The sequence below is a fragment of the Carcharhinus amblyrhynchos genome, chromosome 25 (genome assembly GCF_965287045.1).
Source record: "Carcharhinus amblyrhynchos chromosome 25, sCarAmb.v2.hapA, whole genome shotgun sequence".
Classification (NCBI taxonomy): Eukaryota; Metazoa; Chordata; class Chondrichthyes; order Carcharhiniformes; family Carcharhinidae; genus Carcharhinus; species Carcharhinus amblyrhynchos.
In genome coordinates this window covers 1,735,026-1,756,725 of record NC_137348.1, presented here as the reverse complement: position 1 = coordinate 1,756,725, position 21,700 = coordinate 1,735,026, and the positions used below count along the sequence as shown (strand labels likewise).

The following is a 21,700-nucleotide window of genomic DNA, read 5'->3' as shown; positions in this document are numbered from 1 at the left end:
CTGAATGGCTGGGTTGGATTCTGTGATTATCACTGGTCAGCGCTTTTGTCAGGACGTACCTGGCTACCCTTCGGCCCGGGGTGCCCATCCATTCCCGTCACTCCCTGGAAAACAAAGAAAATACCGGTAAAATTCGAGGAATCGTCTGATATGTCCGAGGACCCACATTTTGAGAATGTTCCCACAAAGCCAATCGCGAACAGCCTGTATATTTTGCAGAGATTCTCTCACTATGCTCTAGTGAAACTCAGGGCAGTGTCTGGGGTCAGCAACTGTACAGAATAATGCAAAAATCCAGATCTTGCGGTCAGTGGGTCAACAAGCCAAGAGTGTGTGGGTCACACAAAGGGCAATCTGGAGATGATGAGAGATTCACTTCTCTGCAGTTCAGCAGAGTAAAAGTTTTTTGAAAGAGTTTTTAACAGGGCCTGATTCTGGATTCAAACTCTGGACAACCTCAAAACACATCACACCTTTTGTCTCAGCTCGCTGCGTCATCGATTTCGAGTCACTTCTCTCACTATGTGAAACTGTCAGTGTGAACTGAGGGATCAGAAATGTAGGGAACTCACTGGGTTGGTGAAATGGGGCTAACTCCAGCTGAAATCATCACTAATGCACAGAAAGATGTCACTCTTTCATTTTAACCAATAACTTTTTAATTAATAACTTTCCAATGAGTAACTTTCTAATTAGCTTTGTGTAATTGCTAAACTAATATTTCATAATTTCAGTCAAACCACTGAAAAATGATCAGGATTTTGGGTCTAGTTTTATCACAGTATCTGTGACTGCCCCCCGGCGACGTCCCCCCCCCGGTGATTCCCCTCAGAGACAGCCCCTAGTGATGGCTCCCCGTTGGACCGTGCACTCACCATTGGGCCGCAGGCTCCGCACTGGGCCTCGGGCTCCCCGCTGGGCCTCGGGCTCCCCGCTGGCTGCAGGCTCCCCACTGGGCCTCGGGCTCCCCACTGGGCCTCGGGTTCCCCACTGGGCCTCGGGCTTCTCACTGGGCCGTGGGCTCCTCACTGGGCCGCAGGTTCCCCATTGGGCTGCAGGCTCCCCGCTGGGCCTCGGGCTCTCCGCTGGGCCACAGGCTCCCCGTTGGGCCGCGGGCTCCTCGCTGGGCCGCAGGGTCCCTGCTGGGCCGCAGGCTCCGCACTGGGCCGCAGACTCCCCATTGGGCCGTAGGCTCCCTGCTGGGCCGCGGGCTCCTCGCTGGGCCGCAGGCTCCGCACTGGGCCGCAGGCTCCGCACTGGGCCGCAGGCTCCGCACTGGGCCGCAGACTCCCTGCTGGGCCGCAGACTCCCCACTGGGCCGCGGGCTCCTCGCTGGGCCGTGGGCTCCCCGTTGGGCCGCAGGCTCCCCGCTGGGCCGCAGGCTCCCCACTGGGCCACGGGCTCCTCACTGGGTCTCAGGCTCCCCGCTGGGCCGCGGGCTCCTCACTGGGCCTCAGGCTCCCCGCTGGGCCGTAGGCTCCCCGTTGGGCCGCGGGCTCCTCACTGGGTCTCAGGCTCCTCACTGGGTCTCAGGCTCCTCACTGGGTCTCAGGCTCCCTGCTGGGCCGCAGACTCCCCGTTGGGCCGCAGGCTCCCCGCTGGGCCGCGGGCTCCTCACTGGGTCTCAGGCTCCCCGCTGGGCCGTAGGCTCCCCGTTGGGCCGCGGGCTCCTCACTGGGTCTCAGGCTCCCCGCTGGGCCGCGGGCTCCTCACTGGGCCTCAGGCTCCCCGCTGGGCCGCAGGCTCCCCGTTGGGCCGCGGGCTCCTCACTGGGTCTCAGGCTCCCCGCTGGGCCGCGGGCTCCTCACTGGGCCTCAGGCTCCCCGCTGGGCCGTAGGCTCCCCGTTGGGCCGCGGGCTCCTCACTGGGTCTCAGGCTCCTCGCTGGGCCTCGGGCTCCCCGCTGGGCCGCAGGCTCCCCGCTGGGCCGCAGACTCCCCGCTGGGCCGTAGGCTCCCCGCTGGGCCGCGGGCTCCCCGCTGGGCCGCGGGCTCCTCACTGGGTCTCAGGCTCCCCGCTGGGCCGCGGGCTCCCCGCTGGGTCTCAGGCTCCCCGTGTCTCCGGGACCTGGATTTTCACTGTTGTCAGTTCCCGTGCTGATTTGTGCTTTATATATTTAAATCTGCATTTAAATCCCATTAGTGGGCCTGGAATTGCCGTCGATTCATTTAACTATTTACTGAAATCATTGTTGATGCACAGAAAGATGTCACTCTAAATTGGTGTCAGATTTAAACTGTCGATGGGAAATGGGGGAACCACATCACAGGGATCATGAGATTGGGTGCACCGTTCTCTCTGAAATTAGTTACTGACAATTTTACTCCTTCACTGAATGTAAAACACAGCTCAGTGAGCATCAGACACAGCCCGGGGACAGGGAGAAAACACAGAGACACCCAGAGAATCTCTAATCTCCCTCAGAGACAGGCACAGCGCCAGAGTGCTGGAGAATTGCAAATATTACACCTGCTTCCGAGAAAGGTGCAGAGATAAACTCAGTAACTGCAGGCCTGTCACTGAGACTTGCTGATGCAGAAGATTTTTGAATAATTTAGGATAAATAAAACTGGGACAAGCCTCCAGCAGACAGCAGGAGAATTCATTTAAAACCCTGTTATACAAGCAGGCTATTGAGATAGGGGCAGTGCACATGGAGTTCTGCATTTATAATTTAGAATATTTATCAATCCAATATCCCAGAAAGTGTGAAGGTACTTTCTCTAAAGATTAACAATTACCACCATTACATCATTACACATTTCGGGGGAATACTCACTGGGGGCCCTGGCAGACCAGCTGGTCCCTTAGGTCCCAATAATCCCCGGGGTCCCTGCAGGAAAACACACAGTCAGGCTGGAGTGAATAATCTCATCAACTCACTATCCACAATCAAACACTCCCACACCCCTCACTGTAACACTCTGATATATCCCCACACCCCTCACTGTAACACTCTGATATACCCCACACCCCTCACTGTAACACTCTGATATACCCCACACCCCTCACTGTAACACTCTGATATACCCCACACCCCTCACTGTAACACTCTGATATATCCCACACCCCTCACTGTAACACTCTGATATACCCCACACCCCTCACTGTAACACTCTGATATATCCCACACCCCTCACTGTAACACTCTGATATATCCCACACCCCTCACTGTAACACTCTGATATACCCCACACCCCTCACTGTAACACTCTGATATACCCCACACCCCTCACTGTAACACTCTGATATATCCCACACCCCTCACTGTAACACTCTGATATACCCCACACCCCTCACTGTAACACTCTGATATATCCCCACACCCCTCACTGTAACACTCTGATATATCCCACACCCCTCACTGTAACACTCTGATATATCCCACACCCCTCACTGTAACACTCTGATATATCCCACACCCCTCACTGTAACACTCTGATATATCCCACACCCCTCACTGTAACACTCTGATATATCCCACACCCCTCACTGTAACACTCTGATATACCCCACACCCCTCACTGTAACACTCTGATATACCCCACACCCCTCACTGTAACACTCTGATATATCCCACACCCCTCACTGTAACACTCTGATATATCCCACACCCCTCACTGTAACACTCTGATATATCCCACACCCCTCACTGTAACACTCTGATATACCCCACACCCCTCACTGTAACACTCTGATATACCCCACACCCCTCACTGTAACACTCTGATATATCCCACACCCCTCACTGTAACACTCTGATATATCCCACACCCCTCACTGTAACACTCTGATATACCCCACACCCATCACTGTAACACTCTCTGATATACCCCACACCCCTCACTGTAACACTCTGATATATCCCCCACCCCTCACTGTAACACTCTGATATACCCCACACCCCTCACTGTAACACTCTGATATACCCCACACCCCTCACTGTAACACTCTGATATACCCCACACCCATCACTGTAACACTCTCTGATATACCCCACACCCCTCACTGTAACACTCTGATATATCCCCCACCCCTCACTGTGACACTCTGATATACCCCACACTGTAACACTCTGATATACCCCACACCCCTCTCTGTAACACTCTGATATATCCCACACCCCTCACTGTAACACATTGTCCTGGGAACGCTCCATACTCACAGGCTCTCCGGGTAACCCTCTTGGGCCCACTTCTCCATCGTCTCCCTGAAATACAGTGAGTGCTGTTATTGGACACAGTCTGTGTTAACTCGAGTCTTCTGCGGAATACAGCTTCCAAAGCAGAGGCAGTGACCCCTGATCCCATACTCACCCTTTCTCCATCCTCTCCGGGAGGTCCTGGCGGACCCTGTGGCCCAGCGTCCCCCTGGAGATAGGAAATTAAACCAGACCAGTTAAAATATCAACTAGAGTTTGTTGTAAAACTATAATAACACTTTACATCTGATTCTGGTCCAGGACTCTGCATCGCCTGCTCTGCAATCTTGTCTAATTTACTTGTGTCGCATAAGACACACTGTACTATGAAAGGCGCTATTTAAATGCAGATTGTTGTTTTTGCATTCAGTCCTGTAATACCCCCTGTCACCACCAGATGGTGATGCTGTCTCTCAGCACTGGAACCTTTCACAGTCCATTTTAAACCAATAACCTGCTCATTACTAACTTTCTAATTAATAACTTTCCAATCAGTAACTTTCTAATTAGCTTTGTGTAATTGGTAAAGTTACTGATATTTTATAATTTCAGTGAAACCACTGAAAATCTCTGGAATTCTCTGCCCGTTGAAGTGGTGGAGGCTGCCTCGCTGAATATATTTAAGTCACGGGTAGATAGGTTTCTGATAGACAAGGGGATTAAGGGTTATGGGGAGAGAGCAGGAAAGTGGAACTGATCCACTTCAGATTGGCTATGATCTTGTTGAATGGCGGGGCAGGCTTGAGGGGCTAGATGGCCGACTCCTGCTCCTATTTCTTATGTTCTTATGAAAAATAATCAGAATTTTGTGTTTAATTTTGTCCCAATGTGACTGTGCCCCCAGTGACTGCCCCCCAGTGACTGTGCCCCCAGTGACTGCCCCCCAGTGACTGTGCCCCCAGTGACTGCCCCCCAGTGACTGTGCCCCCAGTGACTGCCCCCCAGTGACTGCCCCCCCAGTGACTGCCCCCCAGTGACCGCCCCCCCAGTGACTGCCCCCCAGTGACCACCCCCCCAGTGACCGTGCCCCCAGTGACTGTGCCCCCAGTGACTGCCCCCCAGTGACCACCCCCCCAAGTGACTCCCCGCAGTGACTGTGTCCCCCAGTGACCGCCCCCCCAGTGACTGCCCCCCAGTGACCACCCCCCAGTGACTGCCCCCCAGTGACCACCCCCCCAAGTGACTCCCCGCAGTGACTGTGTCCCCCAGTGACTGCCCCCCCAGTGACCGCCCCCCCCGTGACCGCGCCCTCAGTGACCGCCCCCCCAGTGACCGCGCCCCCAGTGACTGCCCCCCCCGTGACCGCGCCCTCAGTGACCGCGCCCTCAGTGACTGCCCCCCCAGTGACCGCCCCCCCCGTGACTGCCCCCCAGTGACTGCCCCCCCAGTGACTGCGCCCTCAGTGACTGCCCCCCAGTGACTGCCCCCCCCAGTGACTGCGCCCTCAGTGACTGCCCCCCAGTGACTGCCCCCAATGAGACCCAGGAGAGGTCAGTACGGTGCCACAGTGGTTAGCACTGCTGCCTCACAACACCAGGGACCTGGGTTCGATTCCCGGCTCAGGTCACTGTCTCTGTGGAGTCTGCACATTCTCCCCGTGTCTGTGTGGGTTTCCTCCGGGTGCTCCAGTTTCCTCCCACAGTCCAAAAGACGTGCGGGTTATGGTGCACTGGCCGTGCTAAGTTCTCCCTCAGTGTAACCCAAACAGGAGTGTGGCGACTAGGGGATTTGCACATTAACTTCATTGCTGTGTTAATGTAAGCAGACATGTGACACTAATAAATAAACTTAAAACATTTCACTTCATATCTGAAGATGACTGTGTCTGAATTTTAATTCTGGCTGAGGGGACGGGGAGCGATTGGACTCAGAGGGAGATCAGAGGAAGGGGATTGGGTGAGATTAATTAAAGTCACAAAGTTAACCTGATCTCTGGTCTGGACCTGAACCAGGGAAGCGATTCTCCCAGCCTGTTACCCTGCTCGAGCAGTACAGTGGGCAGGGGCTGTGTCGCAATCTCCCCACTGGACCGCGGGATCCCCGCTGGACCGCAGGCTCCCTGCTGGACCGCAGGTTCCCCGCTGGACCATGGGATCCTCACTAGGTCGCAGGCTCCGCGTGTCTCCGAGACTTGGATTTGAGGTGTTGTCAGCTCCGAGCCGGAAATCAGAACTCAGCGTAGTGCTGCTTTAAATATTTAAATCCCATTCGCACGCCCAGGACTGAAATCTGTGGGCTTGCTGAATCCCTCCCCCACCCCCCTCCTCGCCCAGGGGCGTTTCACTCCAGTGGGGTTTACAAGAGCACCTCAGAAACAGGGAGCCAGTGGACTGACCCCTCTGGAGAGAAGGGACGCTATCGAACCCCCACCAGGAGGTCAGGAATAAGGGTGATACCCCCTGGCATTGCCAGCCTGGCGCCCTGGCACCGCTCACTGGGCAGTGTTAAGGGGCGAGGCCTCTGTGGGTGATCTGTGGACGTGTAGGTCCCACTGCCACTCTGCACTTGGGATCTGTGGCAACAGGAGAAAGGATAGTGATCGGGGCGGTCCATCCAGCTCGAGGTGGGAGGGGGCGGTTGGATGTAAACATCTGGGAGTCAGCATTCAGGCAGTGGTGGGGTGAGGAGGGTGGTATTGTGGGATCGAGGGGTCATGGGGCTGGCCAGCGATTGGGAGGTCGGCAGTGCGGGGCCAGTGCGCCTGTTCCAATCTTGACACTGACAGGTCCACACATGCGCAGTGGCGCACTCAGCGCTACGCTGCCGTCTCTCCAGCGGGAATAGGCCACGTCCATATATTCTCAGCTTGAATCTCCCTTGGGAATTCTGCCGTGCTCGGAGTATGGAATATCTGACTAAAAAACCAATGGGATTTACTGCAGTTTTTGCATAAATTCGACACATGGAATTTTCTTGGGAGAATCTTGGCCCAGATTCTGACATTCCAGCTCTGTGTCGAGAGAGTGTGCACAGGGTTTGAGGGCGAGGGGAGTGAGGGGGAGGGGAGTGAGGGGGAGGGGGGTGAGAGCGAGGGCGAGGGGAGCGAGGGCGAGGGGAGCGAGGGCGAGGGGAGCGAGGGCGAGGGGAGCGAGGGCGAGGGGAGCGAGGGCGAGGGGAGCGAGGGCGAGGGGAGCGAGGGCGAGGGGAGCGAGGGCGAGGGGAGCGAGGGCGAGGGGAGCGAGGGCGAGGGTTAGGTGATTGAGGAGGAGAGGAGTGAGGGGAAAAGTTTAGGAGAGCAGCAGAGTGGAGGGGTGTAGATGGCTTTGGATTACAGCAGTCAGAGAAATGGGGGAGACAGACAGGGTGAGGGAGGGTAGGAGAACCCTGTCGTCAGGGGCTGGGAGTCTGTAACCGAGCGAGAGCTGAGACTGGGGTTAACAGAATGGGGCAGAACAGTGTGAACAATGATCGTGGATCAGCTCCAAGAAGTCATCCCATTTCTCCAAGTCACCGAGATTCAATTCTGGGGACTTAGTTCAGAGAGGATAAGGGTGACTAAATGGAGCAGAGAAGCTCCCTCCCCCCCGAGAGACAGTCCTGTCATAAAGCGAATCCGCGCTCACTCACACACTGAGAATAAGCAGAGGAAACATGAAGCAAACAGCAGCACCTCACACACTCATTCCTGCTCCGAGCAGCAATACAGCATGGGGTTAGATACAGAGTAAAGCTCCCTCTACACTGTCCCCCCATCAAATACTCCCAGGACAGGTACAGCACGGGGTTAGATACAGAGTAAAGCTCCCTCTACACTGTCCCCCCATCAAACACTCCCAGGACAGGTACAGCACGGGGTTAGATACAGAGTAAAGCTCCCTCTACACTGTCCCTCATCAAACACTCCCAGGACAGGTACAGCAAGGGGTTAGATACAGAGTAAAGCTCCCTCTACACTGTCCCCCATCAAACACTCCCAGGACAGGTACAGCAAGGGGTTAGATACAGAGTAAAGCTCCCTCTACACTGTCCCCATCAAACACTCCCAGGACAGGTACAGCACGGGGTTAGATACAGAGTAAAGCTCCCTCTACACTGTCCCCCCATCAAACACTCCCAGGACAGGTACAGCACGGGGTTAGATACAGAGTAAAGCTACACTGGAATTAATACTCACTCTGTTTCCTTTCTCACCAGGCAGGCCAGGGAGTCCATCAAAACCTCGATCACCCTGCCAGAGCAGAAATCATTTTGGTTCAGTCAAAATGTAAGGAAGTAATTCATTCCAATTGACATTGTCCGTGTGTGTCTCAGTGTCAGCTCCTGTACGGTCCGTGTGTGTGTGTCAGTGTCAGCTCCTGTACGGTCCGTGTGTGTGTCTCAGTGTCAGCTCCTGTACGGTCCGTGTGTGTGTGTCAGTGTCAGCTCCTGTACGGTCCGTGTGTGTGTCTCAGTGTCAGCTCCTGTACGGTCCGTGTGTGTGTCAGTGTCAGCTCCTGTACGGTCCGTGTGTGTGTGTCAGTGTCAGCTCCTGTACGGTCCGTGTGTGTGTGTCTCAGTGTCAGCTCCTGTACGGTCCGTGTGTGTCTCAGTGTCAGCTCCTGTACGGTCCGTGTGTGTCTCAGTGTCAGCTCCTGTACGGTCCGTGTGTGTGTCAGTGTCAGCTCCTGTACGGTCCGTGTGTGTGTCTCAGTGTCAGCTCCTGTACGGTCCGTGTGTGTGTGTCAGTGTCAGCTCCTGTACGGTCCGTGTGTGTGTCAGTGTCAGCTCCTGTACGGTCCGTGTGTGTGTCTCAGTGTCAGCTCCTGTACGGTCCGTGTGTGTGTCTGTGTCAGCTCCTGTACGGTCCGTGTGTGTCTCAGTGTCAGCTCCTGTACGGTCCGTGTGTGTGTCAGTGTCAGCTCCTGTACGGTCCGTGTGTGTGTCTCAGTGTCAGCTCCTGTACGGTCCGTGTGTGTGTCTCAGTGTCAGCTCCTGTACGGTCCGTGTGTGTGTGTCAGTGTCAGCTCCTGTACGGTCCGTGTGTGTGTCAGTGTCAGCTCCTGTACGGTCCGTGTGTGTGTCTCAGTGTCAGCTCCTGTACGGTCCGTGTGTGTGTGTCAGTGTCAGCTCCTGTACGGTCCGTGTGTGTGTGTCTGTGTCAGCTCCTGTACGGTCCGTGTGTGTGTGTCTGTGTCAGCTCCTGTACGGTCCGTGTGTGTGTCAGTGTCAGCTCCTGTACGGTCCGTGTGTGTGTCAGTGTCAGCTCCTGTACGGTCCGTGTGTGTGTCTCAGTGTCAGCTCCTGTACGGTCCGTGTGTGTGTCTCAGTGTCAGCTCCTGTACGGTCCGTGTGTGTGTGTCAGTGTCAGCTCCTGTACGGTCCGTGTGTGTGTCTCAGTGTCAGCTCCTGTACGGTCCGTGTGTGTGTCTCAGTGTCAGCTCTTGTACGGTCCGTGTGTGTGTGTCAGTGTCAGTTCCTGTACGGTCCGTGTGTGTGTCAGTGTCAGCTCCTGTACGGTCCGTGTGTGTGTCAGTGTCAGCTCCTGTACGGTCCGTGTGTGTCTCAGTGTCAGCTCCTGTACGGTCCGTGTGTGTGTCTCAGTGTCAGCTCCTGTATGGTGTGTGTGTGTCTCAGTGTCAGCTCTTGTACGGTCCGTGTATGTCTCAGTGTCAGCTCCTGTACGGTCCGTGTGTGTGTCAGTGTCAGCTCCTGTACGGTGTGTGTGTGTGTCTGTGTCAGCTCCTGTACGGTCCGTGTGTGTGTCAGTGTCAGCTCCTGTACGGTCCGTGTGTGTGTCAGTGTCAGCTCCTGTACGGTCCGTGTGTGTCTCAGTGTCAGCTCTTGTACGGTCCGTGTGTGTGTGTCTGTGTCAGCTCCTGTACGGTCCGTGTGTGTGTCAGTGTCAGCTCCTGTACGGTCCGTGTGTGTGTCTCAGTGTCAGCTCCTGTACGGTCCGTGTGTGTCTCAGTGTCAGCTCCTGTACGGTCCGTGTGTGTGTCTCAGTGTCAGCTCCTGTACGGTCCGTGTGTGTGTCTCAGTGTCAGCTCCTGTACGGTCCGTGTGTGTGTGTCAGTGTCAGCTCCTGTACGGTCCGTGTGTGTCTCAGTGTCAGCTCCTGTACGGTCCGTGTGTGTGTCAGTGTCAGCTCCTGTACGGTCCGTGTGTGTGTCTCAGTGTCAGCTCCTGTACGGTCCGTGTGTGTGTCAGTGTCAGCTCCTGTACGGTCCGTGTGTGTGTGTCAGTGTCAGCTCCTGTACGGTCCGTGTGTGTGTCAGTGTCAGCTCCTGTACGGTCCGTGTGTGTGTCAGTGTCAGCTCCTGTACGGTCCGGGTGTGTGTCTGTGTCAGCTCCTGTACGGTCCGTGTGTGTCTCAGTGTCAGCTCCTGTACGGTCCGTGTGTGTGTCTCAGTGTCAGCTCCTGTACGGTCCGTGTGTGTCTCAGTGTCAGCTCCTGTACGGTCCGTGTGTGTGTCTCAGTGTCAGCTCCTGTACGGTCCGTGTGTGTGTGTCAGTGTCAGCTCCTGTACGGTCCGTGTGTGTGTCAGTGTCAGCTCCTGTACGGTCCGTGTGTGTCTCAGTGTCAGCTCCTGTACGGTCCGTGTGTGTGTCAGTGTCAGCTCCTGTACGGTCCGTGTGTGTGTCTCAGTGTCAGCTCCTGTACGGTCCGTGTGTGTGTCTCAGTGTCAGCTCCTGTACGGTCCGTGTGTGTGTGTCAGTGTCAGCTCCTGTACGGTCCGTGTGTGTGTGTCTGTGTCAGCTCCTGTACGGTCCGTGTGTGTGTGTCTGTGTCAGCTCCTGTACGGTCCGTGTGTGTGTCAGTGTCAGCTCCTGTACGGTCCGTGTGTGTGTCAGTGTCAGCTCCTGTACGGTCCGTGTGTGTCTCAGTGTCAGCTCCTGTACGGTCCGTGTGTGTGTCTCAGTGTCAGCTCCTGTATGGTGTGTGTGTGTCTCAGTGTCAGCTCTTGTACGGTCCGTGTATGTCTCAGTGTCAGCTCCTGTACGGTCCGTGTGTGTGTCAGTGTCAGCTCCTGTACGGTCCGTGTGTGTGTGTCAGTGTCAGCTCCTGTACGGTCCGTGTGTGTGTGTCAGTGTCAGCTCCTGTACGGTCCGTGTGTGTGTCAGTGTCAGCTCCTGTACGGTCCGTGTGTGTCTCAGTGTCAGCTCTTGTACGGTCCGTGTGTGTGTGTCAGTGTCAGCTCCTGTACGGTCCGTGTGTGTGTCTCAGTGTCAGCTCTTGTACGGTCCGTGTGTGTGTGTCTGTGTCAGCTCCTGTACGGTCCGTGTATGTCTCAGTGTCAGCTCCTGTACGGTCCGTGTGTGTGTCAGTGTCAGCTCCTGTACGGTCCGTGTGTGTGTGTCAGTGTCAGCTCCTGTACGGTCCGTGTGTGTGTCTCAGTGTCAGCTCCTGTACGGTCCGTGTGTGTGTCTCAGTGTCAGCTCCTGTACAGTCCGTGTGTGTGTGTCAGTGTCAGCTCCTGTACGGTCCGTGTGTGTGTCAGTGTCAGCTCCTGTACGGTCCGTGTGTGTCTCAGTGTCAGCTCTTGTACGGTCCGTGTGTGTGTGTCAGTGTCAGCTCCTGTACGGTCCGTGTGTGTGTCTCAGTGTCAGCTCTTGTACGGTCCGTGTGTGTGTCTGTGTCAGCTCCTGTACGGTCCGTGTGTGTGTCAGTGTCAGCTCCTGTACGGTCCGTGTGTGTGTCAGTGTCAGCTCCTGTACGGTCCGTGTGTGTCTCAGTGTCAGCTCCTGTACGGTCCGTGTGTGTGTCAGTGTCAGCTCCTGTACGGTCCGTGTGTGTGTCTCAGTGTCAGCTCCTGTACGGTCCGTGTGTGTCTCAGTGTCAGCTCCTGTACGGTCCGTGTGTGTGTGTCAGTGTCAGCTCCTGTACGCTCCGTGTGTGTGTCTCAGTGTCAGCTCCTGTACGGTCCGTGTGTGTGTCTCAGTGTCAGCTCCTGTACGGTCCGTGTGTGTCTCAGTGTCAGCTCCTGTACGGTCCGTGTGTGTGTCTCAGTGTCAGCTCCTGTACGGTCCGTGTGTGTGTCTCAGTGTCAGCTCCTGTATGGTGTGTGTGTGTGTCAGTGTCAGTTCCTGTACGGTCCGTGTGTGTGTCAGTGTCAGCTCCTGTACGGTCCGTGTGTGTGTCTCAGTGTCAGCTCCTGTACGGTCCGTGTGTGTCTCAGTGTCAGCTCCTGTACGGTCCGTGTGTGTCTCAGTGTCAGCTCCTGTACGGTCCGTGTGTGTCTCAGTGTCAGCTCCTGTACGGTCCGTGTGTGTCTCAGTGTCAGCTCCTGTACGGTCCGTGTGTGTCTCAGTGTCAGCTCCTGTACGGTCCGTGTGTGTGTCTCAGTGTCAGCTCCTGTACGGTCCGTGTGTGTGTCTCAGTGTCAGCTCCTGTACGGTCCGTGTGTGTGTCAGTGTCAGCTCCTGTACGGTCCGTGTGTGTGTCAGTGTCAGCTCCTGTACGGTCCGTGTGTGTGTCAGTGTCAGCTCCTGTACGGTCCGTGTGTGTGTCAGTGTCAGCTCCTGTACGGTCCGTGTGTGTGTCAGTGTCAGCTCCTGTACGGTCCGTGTGTGTGTCTCAGTGTCAGCTCCTGTACAGTCCGTGTGTGTGTCTCAGTGTCAGCTCCTGTACGGTCCGTGTGTGTGTGTCTGTGTCAGCTCCTGTACGGTCCGTGTGTGTCTCAGTGTCAGCTCCTGTACGGTCCGTGTGTGTCTCAGTGTCAGCTCCTGTACGGTCCGTGTGTGTGTGTCAGTGTCAGCTCCTGTACGGTCCGTGTGTGTGTCAGTGTCAGCTCCTGTATGGTCCGTGTGTGTCTCAGTGTCAGCTCCTGTACGGTCCGTGTGTGTGTGTCAGTGTCAGCTCCTGTACAGTCCGTGTGTGTGTCTCAGTGTCAGCTCTTGTACGGTCCGTGTGTGTGTGTCAGTGTCAGCTCCTGTACGGTCCGTGTGTGTGTCAGTGTCAGCTCCTGTACGGTCCGTGTGTGTGTCAGTGTCAGCTCCTGTACGGTCCGTGTGTGTCTCAGTGTCAGCTCCTGTACGGTCCGTGTGTGTGTCAGTGTCAGCTCCTGTACGGTCCGTGTGTGTGTCAGTGTCAGCTCCTGTATGGTCCGTGTGTGTGTCAGTGTCAGCTCCTGTACGGTCCGTGTGTGTGTCTCAGTGTCAGCTCCTGTACGGTCCGTGTGTGTGTCAGTGTCAGCTCCTGTACGGTCCGTGTGTGTGTCAGTGTCAGCTCCTGTACGGTCCGTGTGTGTGTGTCAGTGTCAGCTCCTGTACGGTCCGTGTGTGTGTGTCAGTGTCAGCTCCTGTACAGTCCGTGTGTGTCTCAGTGTCAGCTCCTGTACGGTCCGTGTGTGTGTGTCAGTGTCAGCTCCTGTACAGTCCGTGTGTGTGTGTCTCAGTGTCAGCTCCTGTACGGTCCGTGTGTGTCTCAGTGTCAGCTCCTGTACAGTCCGTGTGTGTCTCAGTGTCAGCTCCTGTACGGTCCGTGTGTGTGTCAGTGTCAGCTCCTGTACGGTCCGTGTGTGTGTCAGTGTCAGCTCCTGTACGGTCCGTGTGTGTCTCAGTGTCAGCTCCTGTACGGTCCGTGTGTGTCTCAGTGTCAGCTCCTGTACGGTCCGTGTGTGTCTCAGTGTCAGCTCCTGTACGGTCCGTGTGTCTCAGTGTCAGCTCCTGTATGGTCCGTGTGTGTGTCAGTGTCAGCTCCTGTACGGTCCGTGTGTGTGTCTCAGTGTCAGCTCCTGTACGGTCCGTGTGTGTGTGTCAGTGTCAGCTCCTGTACGGTCCGTGTGTGTGTCTCAGTGTCAGCTCCTGTACGGTCCGTGTGTGTGTCTGTGTCAGCTCCTGTACGGTCCGTGTGTGTCTCAGTGTCAGCTCCTGTACGGTCCGTGTGTGTGTGTCAGTGTCAGCTCCTGTACGATCCGTGTGTGTCTCAGTGTCAGCTCCTGTACGGTCCGTGTGTGTGTCTCAGTGTCAGCTCCTGTACGGTCCGTGTGTGTGTCAGTGTCAGCTCCTGTACGGTCCGTGTGTGTGTCTCAGTGTCAGCTCCTGTACGGTCCGTGTGTGTGTCTCAGTGTCAGCTCCTGTACGGTCCGTGTGTGTGTCTCAGTGTCAGCTCCTGTACGGTCCGTGTGTGTGTGTCAGTGTCAGCTCCTGTACGGTCCGTGTGTGTGTCTCAGTGTCAGCTCCTGTACGGTCCGTGTGTGTGTATCAGTGTCAGCTCCTGTACGGTCCGTGTGTGTGTGTCAGTGTCAGCTCCTGTACAGTCCGTGTGTGTGTCTCTGTGTCAGCTCCTGTACGGTCCGTGTGTGTGTCAGTGTCAGCTCCTGTACGGTCCGTGTGTGTGTCAGTGTCAGCTCCTGTACGGTCCGTGTGTGTGTCTCAGTGTCAGCTCCTGTACGGTCCGTGTGTGTGTCTCAGTGTCAGCTCCTGTACGGTCCGTGTGTGTCTCAGTGTCAGCTCCTGTACGGTCCGTGTGTGTGTGTCAGTGTCAGCTCCTGTACGGTCCGTGTGTGTGTCTCAGTGTCAGCTCCTGTACGGTCCGTGTGTGTGTATCAGTGTCAGCTCCTGTACGGTCCGTGTGTGTGTCTCAGTGTCAGCTCCTGTACGGTCCGTGTGTGTGTCTCAGTGTCAGCTCCTGTACGGTCCGTGTGTGTGTGTCAGTGTCAGCTCCTGTACGGTCCGTGTGTGTGTCTCAGTGTCAGCTCCTGTACGGTCCGTGTGTGTGTCTCAGTGTCAGCTCCTGTACGGTCCGTGTGTGTGTCTCAGTGTCAGCTCCTGTACGGTCCGTGTGTGTGTCAGTGTCAGCTCCTGTACGGTCCGTGTGTTTGTCAGTGTCAGCTCCTGTACGGTCCGTGTGTGTGTGTCAGTGTCAGCTCCTGTACGGTCCGTGTGTGTGTGTCAGTGTCAGCTCCTGTACGGTCCGTGTGTGTGTCAGTGTCAGCTCCTGTACAGTCCGTGTGTGTGTCTCAGTGTCAGTTCCTGTACGGTCCGTGTGTGTGTCAGTGTCAGCTCCTGTACGGTCCGTGTGTGTGTCTCAGTGTCAGCTCCTGTACGGTCCGTGTGTGTGTCAGTGTCAGCTCCTGTACGGTCCGTGTGTGTGTGTGTCAGCTCCTGTACGGTCTGTGTGTGTCTCAGTGTCAGCTCCTGTACGGTCCGTGTGTGTCTCAGTGTCAGCTCCCGTACGGTCCGTGTGTGTCTCAGTGTCAGCTCCTGTACGGTCCGTGTGTGTGTCTCAGTGTCAGCTCCTGTACGGTCCGTGTGTGTCTCAGCGTCAGCTCCTGTACGGTCCGTGTGTGTCTCAGTGTCAGCTCCTGTACGGTCCGTGTGTGTGTGTCAGTGTCAGCTCCTGTACGGTCCGTGCGTGTGTCTCAGTGTCAGCTCCTGTACGGTCCGTGTGTGTCTCAGTGTCAGCTCCTGTACGGTCCGTGTGTGTCTCAGTGTCAGCTCCTGTACGGTCCGTGTGTGTGTGTCAGTGTCAGCTCCTGTACGGTCCGTGTGTGTGTCTCAGTGTCAGCTCCTGTACGGTCCGTGTGTGTCTCAGTGTCAGCTCCTGTACAGTCCGTGTGTGTGTCTCAGTGTCAGCTCCTGTACGGTCCGTGTGTGTGTCTCAGTGTCAGCTCCTGTACGGTCCGTGTGTGTGTGTCAGTGTCAGCTCCTGTACGGTCCGTGTGTTTGTCAGTGTCAGCTCCTGTACGGTCCGTGTGTGTGTGTCAGTGTCAGCTCCTGTACGGTCCGTGTGTGTGTGTCAGTGTCAGCTCCTGTACGGTCCGTGTGTGTGTCAGTGTCAGCTCCTGTACGGTCCGTGTGTGTCTCAGCGTCAGCTCCTGTACGGTCCGTGTGTGTCTCAGTGTCAGCTCCTGTACGGTCCGTGTGTGTGTGTCAGTGTCAGCTCCTGTACGGTCCGTGTGTGTGTCTCAGTGTCAGCTCCTGTACGGTCCGTGTGTGTCTCAGTGTCAGCTCCTGTACGGTCCGTGTGTGTCTCAGTGTCAGCTCCTGTACGGTCCGTGTGTGTCTCAGTGTCAGCTCCTGTACGGACCGTGTGTGTCTCGCGTTGGGTTTTGCTGTGGGTACCTTCCGCCCAGTTGGCCCTGGCATTCCTCTGGATCCATCAGCGCCTGCTCGACCCTGAAACAGAACAGTCACAGATTAATATGCCCACTCTCACTGGGGTACAGGGTCTCCCTCCTCTCCTGAAGGTGCTGACTCTCACTGGGGTACAGGGTCTCCCTCCCCTCCTGAAGGTGCTGACTCTCACTGGGGTACAGGGTCTCACTCCCCTCCTGAAGGTGCTGACTCTCACTGGGGTACAGGGTCTCACTCCCCTCCTGAAGGTGCTGACTCTCACTGGGGTACAGGGTCTCCCTCCCCTCCTGAAGGTGCTGACTCTCACTGGGGTACAGGGTCTCCCTCCCCTCCTGAAGGTGCTGACTCTCACTGGGGTACAGGGTCCCCCTCCTCTCCTGAAGGTGCTGACTCTCACTGGGGTACCGGGTCCCCCCTCCCCTCCTGAAGGTGCTGACTCTCACTGGGGTACAGGGTCTCCCTCCTCTCCTGAAGGTGCTGACTCTCACTGGGGTACAGGGTCTCCCTCCTCTCCTGAAGGTGCTGACTCTCACTGGAGTACAGGGTCCCCCTCCTCTCCTGAAGGTGCTGACTCTCACTGGGGTACAGGGTCCCCCTCCTCTCCTGAAGGTGCTGACTCTCACTGGGGTACAGCGTCTCCCTCCTCTCCTGAAGGTGCTGACTCTCACTGGGGTACAGGGTCTCACTCCACTTTGGGGAGTGAGCTTCTCCCCATGTTAAGAAATGCTTCCAACATCACCCTGAATAACCTGATTTTAATTCTAATTCCAGTTCTGCCCTCTTGCTGGGACTGACTGTGCTAACTTGCTTGTTAGTATCCCAAGTTATTAGGGTTAGGGAGATCAACCAGATAAATAGGTGGGGTTACGGGGAAAGGGTCTGAGTATGAGGCTTCTTTGGAGAGTCTATGCAGACTCAATGGGCCGAATGGCCTGCTAAGAACATAAGAAATAGGAGCAGGAGTAGGCCATCTAGCCCTTCGAGCCTGCCCCGCCATTCAATAAGATCATGGCTGATCTGAAGTGGCTCAGTTCCACTTTCCCGCTTTCTCCCCATAACCCTTAATTCCCTTGTCTGTCAAAAACCTATCTACCCGTGACTTAAATATATTTAGCGAGGTAGCCTCCACCACTTCAACAGGCAGAGAATTCCAGAGACTCACCACCCTTTGAGTGAAGAAGTTCCTCCTCAACTCTGATCTAAACTGCGCCCCCCCCCCCTTATCTTGAGGCTGTGCCCTCTAGTCCTGCTGTCCTTTCTGAGCGGGAAGAATCTCTCTACCTCTACCCTATCCATCCCTTTCATTATCTTATATGTCTCTATAAGATCCCCCCTCATCCTTCTAAACTCCAACAAGTACAGACCCAGTCTGTTTAGTCTCTCTTCATAGTCCAACCCCCTCATCTCCGGTATCAGCCTAGTGAACCTCCTCTGCACTCCTGCACTCCCTCCAAGGCCAAAATATCCTTGCGCAAGTGCAGCGACCAAAACTGCACACAGTACTCCAGCTGCGGCCTCACCTGTACAGTTGCAGCAAGACCTCCCTGCTTTTATATTCTATCCCCCTCGCTATGAAGGCCAGCATCCTATTCACCTTCTTGATCATCTGCTGCACCTGCAGACTGGGTTTTTGCGACTCGTGCACAAGGACCCCCAGGTCCCTCTGCACCGTAGCATGCTGCAGCTTTTCGTCCTTTAAATAGTAGTCCCTCCTACTATTATTCCTGCCAAAGTGGATAACCTCACACTTGCTAACATTATACTCCACCTGCCAGGTCCTCGCCCACTCGCTCAGCCTATCCAGATCCCTCTGCAGACTTTCCACACCCTCCGCACAATTTGCTTTTCCACTCATCTTCGTGTCATCAGCAAATTTCGTTACCCTACACTCAGCCCCCTCCTCCAGATCATCTATATAAATGGTAAATAGTTGAGGCCCCAGCACCAATCCTTGCGGCACTCCACTAGTCACCAACCACCATTGATACCAACTCTCTGCTTCCTATTAGACAGCCAATCCTCTATCCACGCTAACACCTTACCCCCAACTCCATGCACCCTAACCTTCTGTAGCAACCTTTTGTGAGGCACCTTATCAAACGCCTTTTGGAAATCTAGAAACACCACATCCACCGGTTCCCCTCTGTCTACCGCACTAGTCACATCCTCATAGAAATCCAATAAATTCGTCAAACACGATTTCCCCTTAACGAATCCGTGCTGCGTCTGCTCTATCAAACCATTCTTTTCTAGGTGCCTCGATATTTCTTCTTTGATGACGGATTCAAGCATTCTGCACTCTAAGGTTTCTATCATTCTATGAACTCCCTTCCTAACAGCACAGTGGGTGTACCTATACCACAGGGACTGCAGTAACTCGAGAGGGCAGCTCACCACCTTCTAAAGGGCAACTAGGAATGGGCAATAAATGCTGGCCAGCCAGCGAGGCCCACATCCCGGGAATGAATAGAAGTATAACTGGGTGAGAGCAGCAGGCAGTCAGGAGGAAGCACACAGATGGTGTCTGCTCTGCGTTAACCAACAGCACAGACAGGGGCAGCGGAATGGTGCAGGAGGGAGAGACACAGGGACCAGCCAAGGGCTGGATGGCATCTATACCAGCTGGACAGAGCTGGGACAATCCTGTGTGACTTAAACTCACCCAGCAGGAGGCTGGGATCCAGAAGGTGATATCAGGGGGAAACACAAAGTTGTATAGAATTCTGGGAGAGATCGGTAGCGCTGGAGAAGGAAATATTACTGTGATAACCCCCCCATGACTTGCATGGGGAATCACCGTTTGAGCTCTGTGTCGGACCCATGGAATATGAGCTCCCTGGGGATTCGTAATTAACTGATCAGGTGGAGCTTGTACACGGAGTCCTGGAGAAAGCAGACCCCTGAGCAGGTCCATTAGTCCTGGCTGGGATCTGTGAAGTGTTCACCACAGGCTTGTGGTTCTTGTTTATTTTTATTTTGTGCAATAAAACAAGGTTCCTTTGTAGCTGATTCCAGGTTTATTATAATTACTCGTTTGGCACAGAATATGGAGCGAATACAGGGGCTTCTCAGGTTACTGTGTATCTGTGTGAACGTATTGGGGGTATTGAGTTATAGACGGGTCTGTGTTTACCGGGGAGGCAGACACTGCCCAGCTGATAGGGATGGAGGAGAGGGCTCAGATACCTGAAGTGTTTAACATTGAGAAGGAGGTGGACTGCTCACCACCACCTTTCCCACGGCCAATTAGGGATGGGTAGTAAATGCTGCCCTTGCACACACCCAACAAACTAATAAAAACTTCAGCAAATTGTGTGTCTCCCTCAGCCCCACACCCAAAACCATCTCACAGCACACAGGAGGCCATTCTTCCCATCGTGGTCATGTCAGCTCCTTGAATGGGTTATCCAATTGGCTTCACTATTCCCTCCCCCCCAACTCTTTCTCCAGAGTCCTGCAAATACATTGGGGGAGGTGGGGGGGGATGTATTTCTCCAATTAGAAAACTGAGGATCACAGGAACAAGAGGAGGCCATTTTGCCTTTCCTGCCACTCAGTGTGATCAGAGCTGAACTGTGATCTAACCTCCTGTTCCCTCCTACCTCAGATTTAGGACTGATGATTGAGTAACCGTCACTGCCTGTCAGAGAGATTTCGACAATCCGATTTCGCTCCTGAGAGATCTGTCCCTCATTTTTACACAACGTTTCCCTCGGTCCTGGAACTACCCCCATGGGAAACCACGGGAGTAGAATGTTGGTAAATGTAAGGTCATCTATTTTAGTAGCAATAACAACAAAATGGACAGCATGCTGCCGTGCAGAGGGATCTGGGTGTCTTTGTGCAAGAATCTAGTCATACAATCATAGAAACTCGACAATACAGAAACAGGCTCTTCGGCCCATCGAGTCTGCACCGACCATAATCCCACCCAGGCCCCACCCCCATATCCCGACACATTTACCCACTAATCCCTCTAACCTACGCATCTCAGGACACTAAGGGCAATTTTAGCATGGCCAATCAACCTAACCCGCACATCTTTGGACTGTGGGAGGAAACCCATGCAGACACGGGGAGAATGTGCAAACTCCACACAGACTGTGACCCAAGCTGGGAGTCAAACCCAGGTCCCTGGAGCTGTGAAGCAGCAGTGCTAACCCACTGTGCTACCGTGCCATCCCTAGGAATCTCAAGGAGTCGGTTTCCAGGTGCAGCAGGTAATTCAGGCGGTAAATGGAATTTTGTCCTTCATTGCGAGAGGGATGGAGTTTAAAAACAGCGAGGTTATGTTGCAGCTGTATAAGGTGCTGGTGAGGCCACACCTGGAGTACTGTGTACAGTTTTGGTCTCCTTACTTGAGAAAAGATATACTGGCACTGGAGGGGGTGCAGAGGAGATTCACTAGGGTGATTCTGGAGTTGAGAGGGTTGGTTTATGAGGGGAGACTGAGTAGACTGGGGATATACTCATTGGAATTCAGAAGAATGAGGGGAGATCTTATCGAAACATATAAGATTATGAAGGGAATAGATAAGATAGAAGCAGGAAAGTTGTTTCCACTGGCAGATGAAACTAGAACTAGGGGGCATGGCCTCAAAATAAGGGGAAGCAGATTTAGGACTGAGTTGAGGAGGAACTTCTTCACACAAAGGGTTGTGAATCTGTGGAATTTCCTGCCCAGTTGAGGCTCCCTCAGTGAATGTTTCTAAGGCAAGGATAGATAGATTTTTGAACAGTAAAGGAATTAAGGGTTATGGTGAGCGGGCGGGTAAGTGGAGCTGAGTCCATGGAAAGATCAGCCATGATCTTATTGAATGGTGGGGCAGGCTCGAGGGGCCGAATGGCCCACTCCTGCTCCTAGTTCTTATTCTCTTTGTCAGCATCACTTCATCATAATGTCAGGAAAATCAGCCTGAAACCTCAGAGAATACATCCCTGCTTTGTGTTTAATCTCTTATCCTAATCACTGGAATCCAGGTCACATTCCAGTCAATCTACCCTGCACTCCCCCCCACAATAAATTTCCTCAAGGTATGGAGCTCCTGAATGGATCCCGGAATGGATCTCCAGCTGTGTTCAGAATCCCGGGGTCTCCAGCTGTGGTCTGGGGGTCTCCAGCTGCGGCCTGGGGGTCTCCAGCTGTGTTCAGGATCCTGGGGTCTCCAGCTGTGGTCTGGGGGTCTCCAGCCCTCTGGGAGTCTCCAGCTGTGGCCTGGGGGTCTCCAGCTGTGGTGTACCTGGGGTTTTAGCTGCAGTCTGTCTTCACCATCTCAGATTTGAATTGCTACTGAAACATTCCCCCAACATCCCCTCGGGTTCTTTTCCTGATTCTCTCCAATTTGTGTCCCTCCGATTACAGACCCCCCCACCCCACCCCCACCCCCCACCCCCCGGAAACACTTTCTGCTCATTAATCCTTCCTGATATTGAAAACCTCGATCAATACTTTAGATTTCTCCCTATCCGACACCCCCACCTCCCCAAACCCCCACCTCCCTAC

At 54.7% G+C, this 21,700-nt stretch overlaps 1 protein-coding gene across 1 annotated transcript in view; it reads right to left on the bottom strand.

The window, feature by feature from the left end:
- col5a1 (procollagen, type V, alpha 1) overlaps positions 1 to 21,700 on the bottom strand; it is a 268,503-nt gene that overhangs the window by 108,101 nt on the left and 138,702 nt on the right. The window contains exons 17-22 of the mRNA XM_080212368.1: positions 16,186 to 16,239; positions 8,315 to 8,368; positions 4,316 to 4,369; positions 4,165 to 4,209; positions 2,779 to 2,832; positions 60 to 104 (exon numbers count right to left, since the gene is read on the bottom strand). Coding sequence (XP_080068494.1) covers positions 60 to 104; positions 2,779 to 2,832; positions 4,165 to 4,209; positions 4,316 to 4,369; positions 8,315 to 8,368; positions 16,186 to 16,239 — 306 coding nt within the window. The remainder of the gene's footprint in view (positions 1 to 59; positions 105 to 2,778; positions 2,833 to 4,164; positions 4,210 to 4,315; positions 4,370 to 8,314; positions 8,369 to 16,185; positions 16,240 to 21,700) is intronic.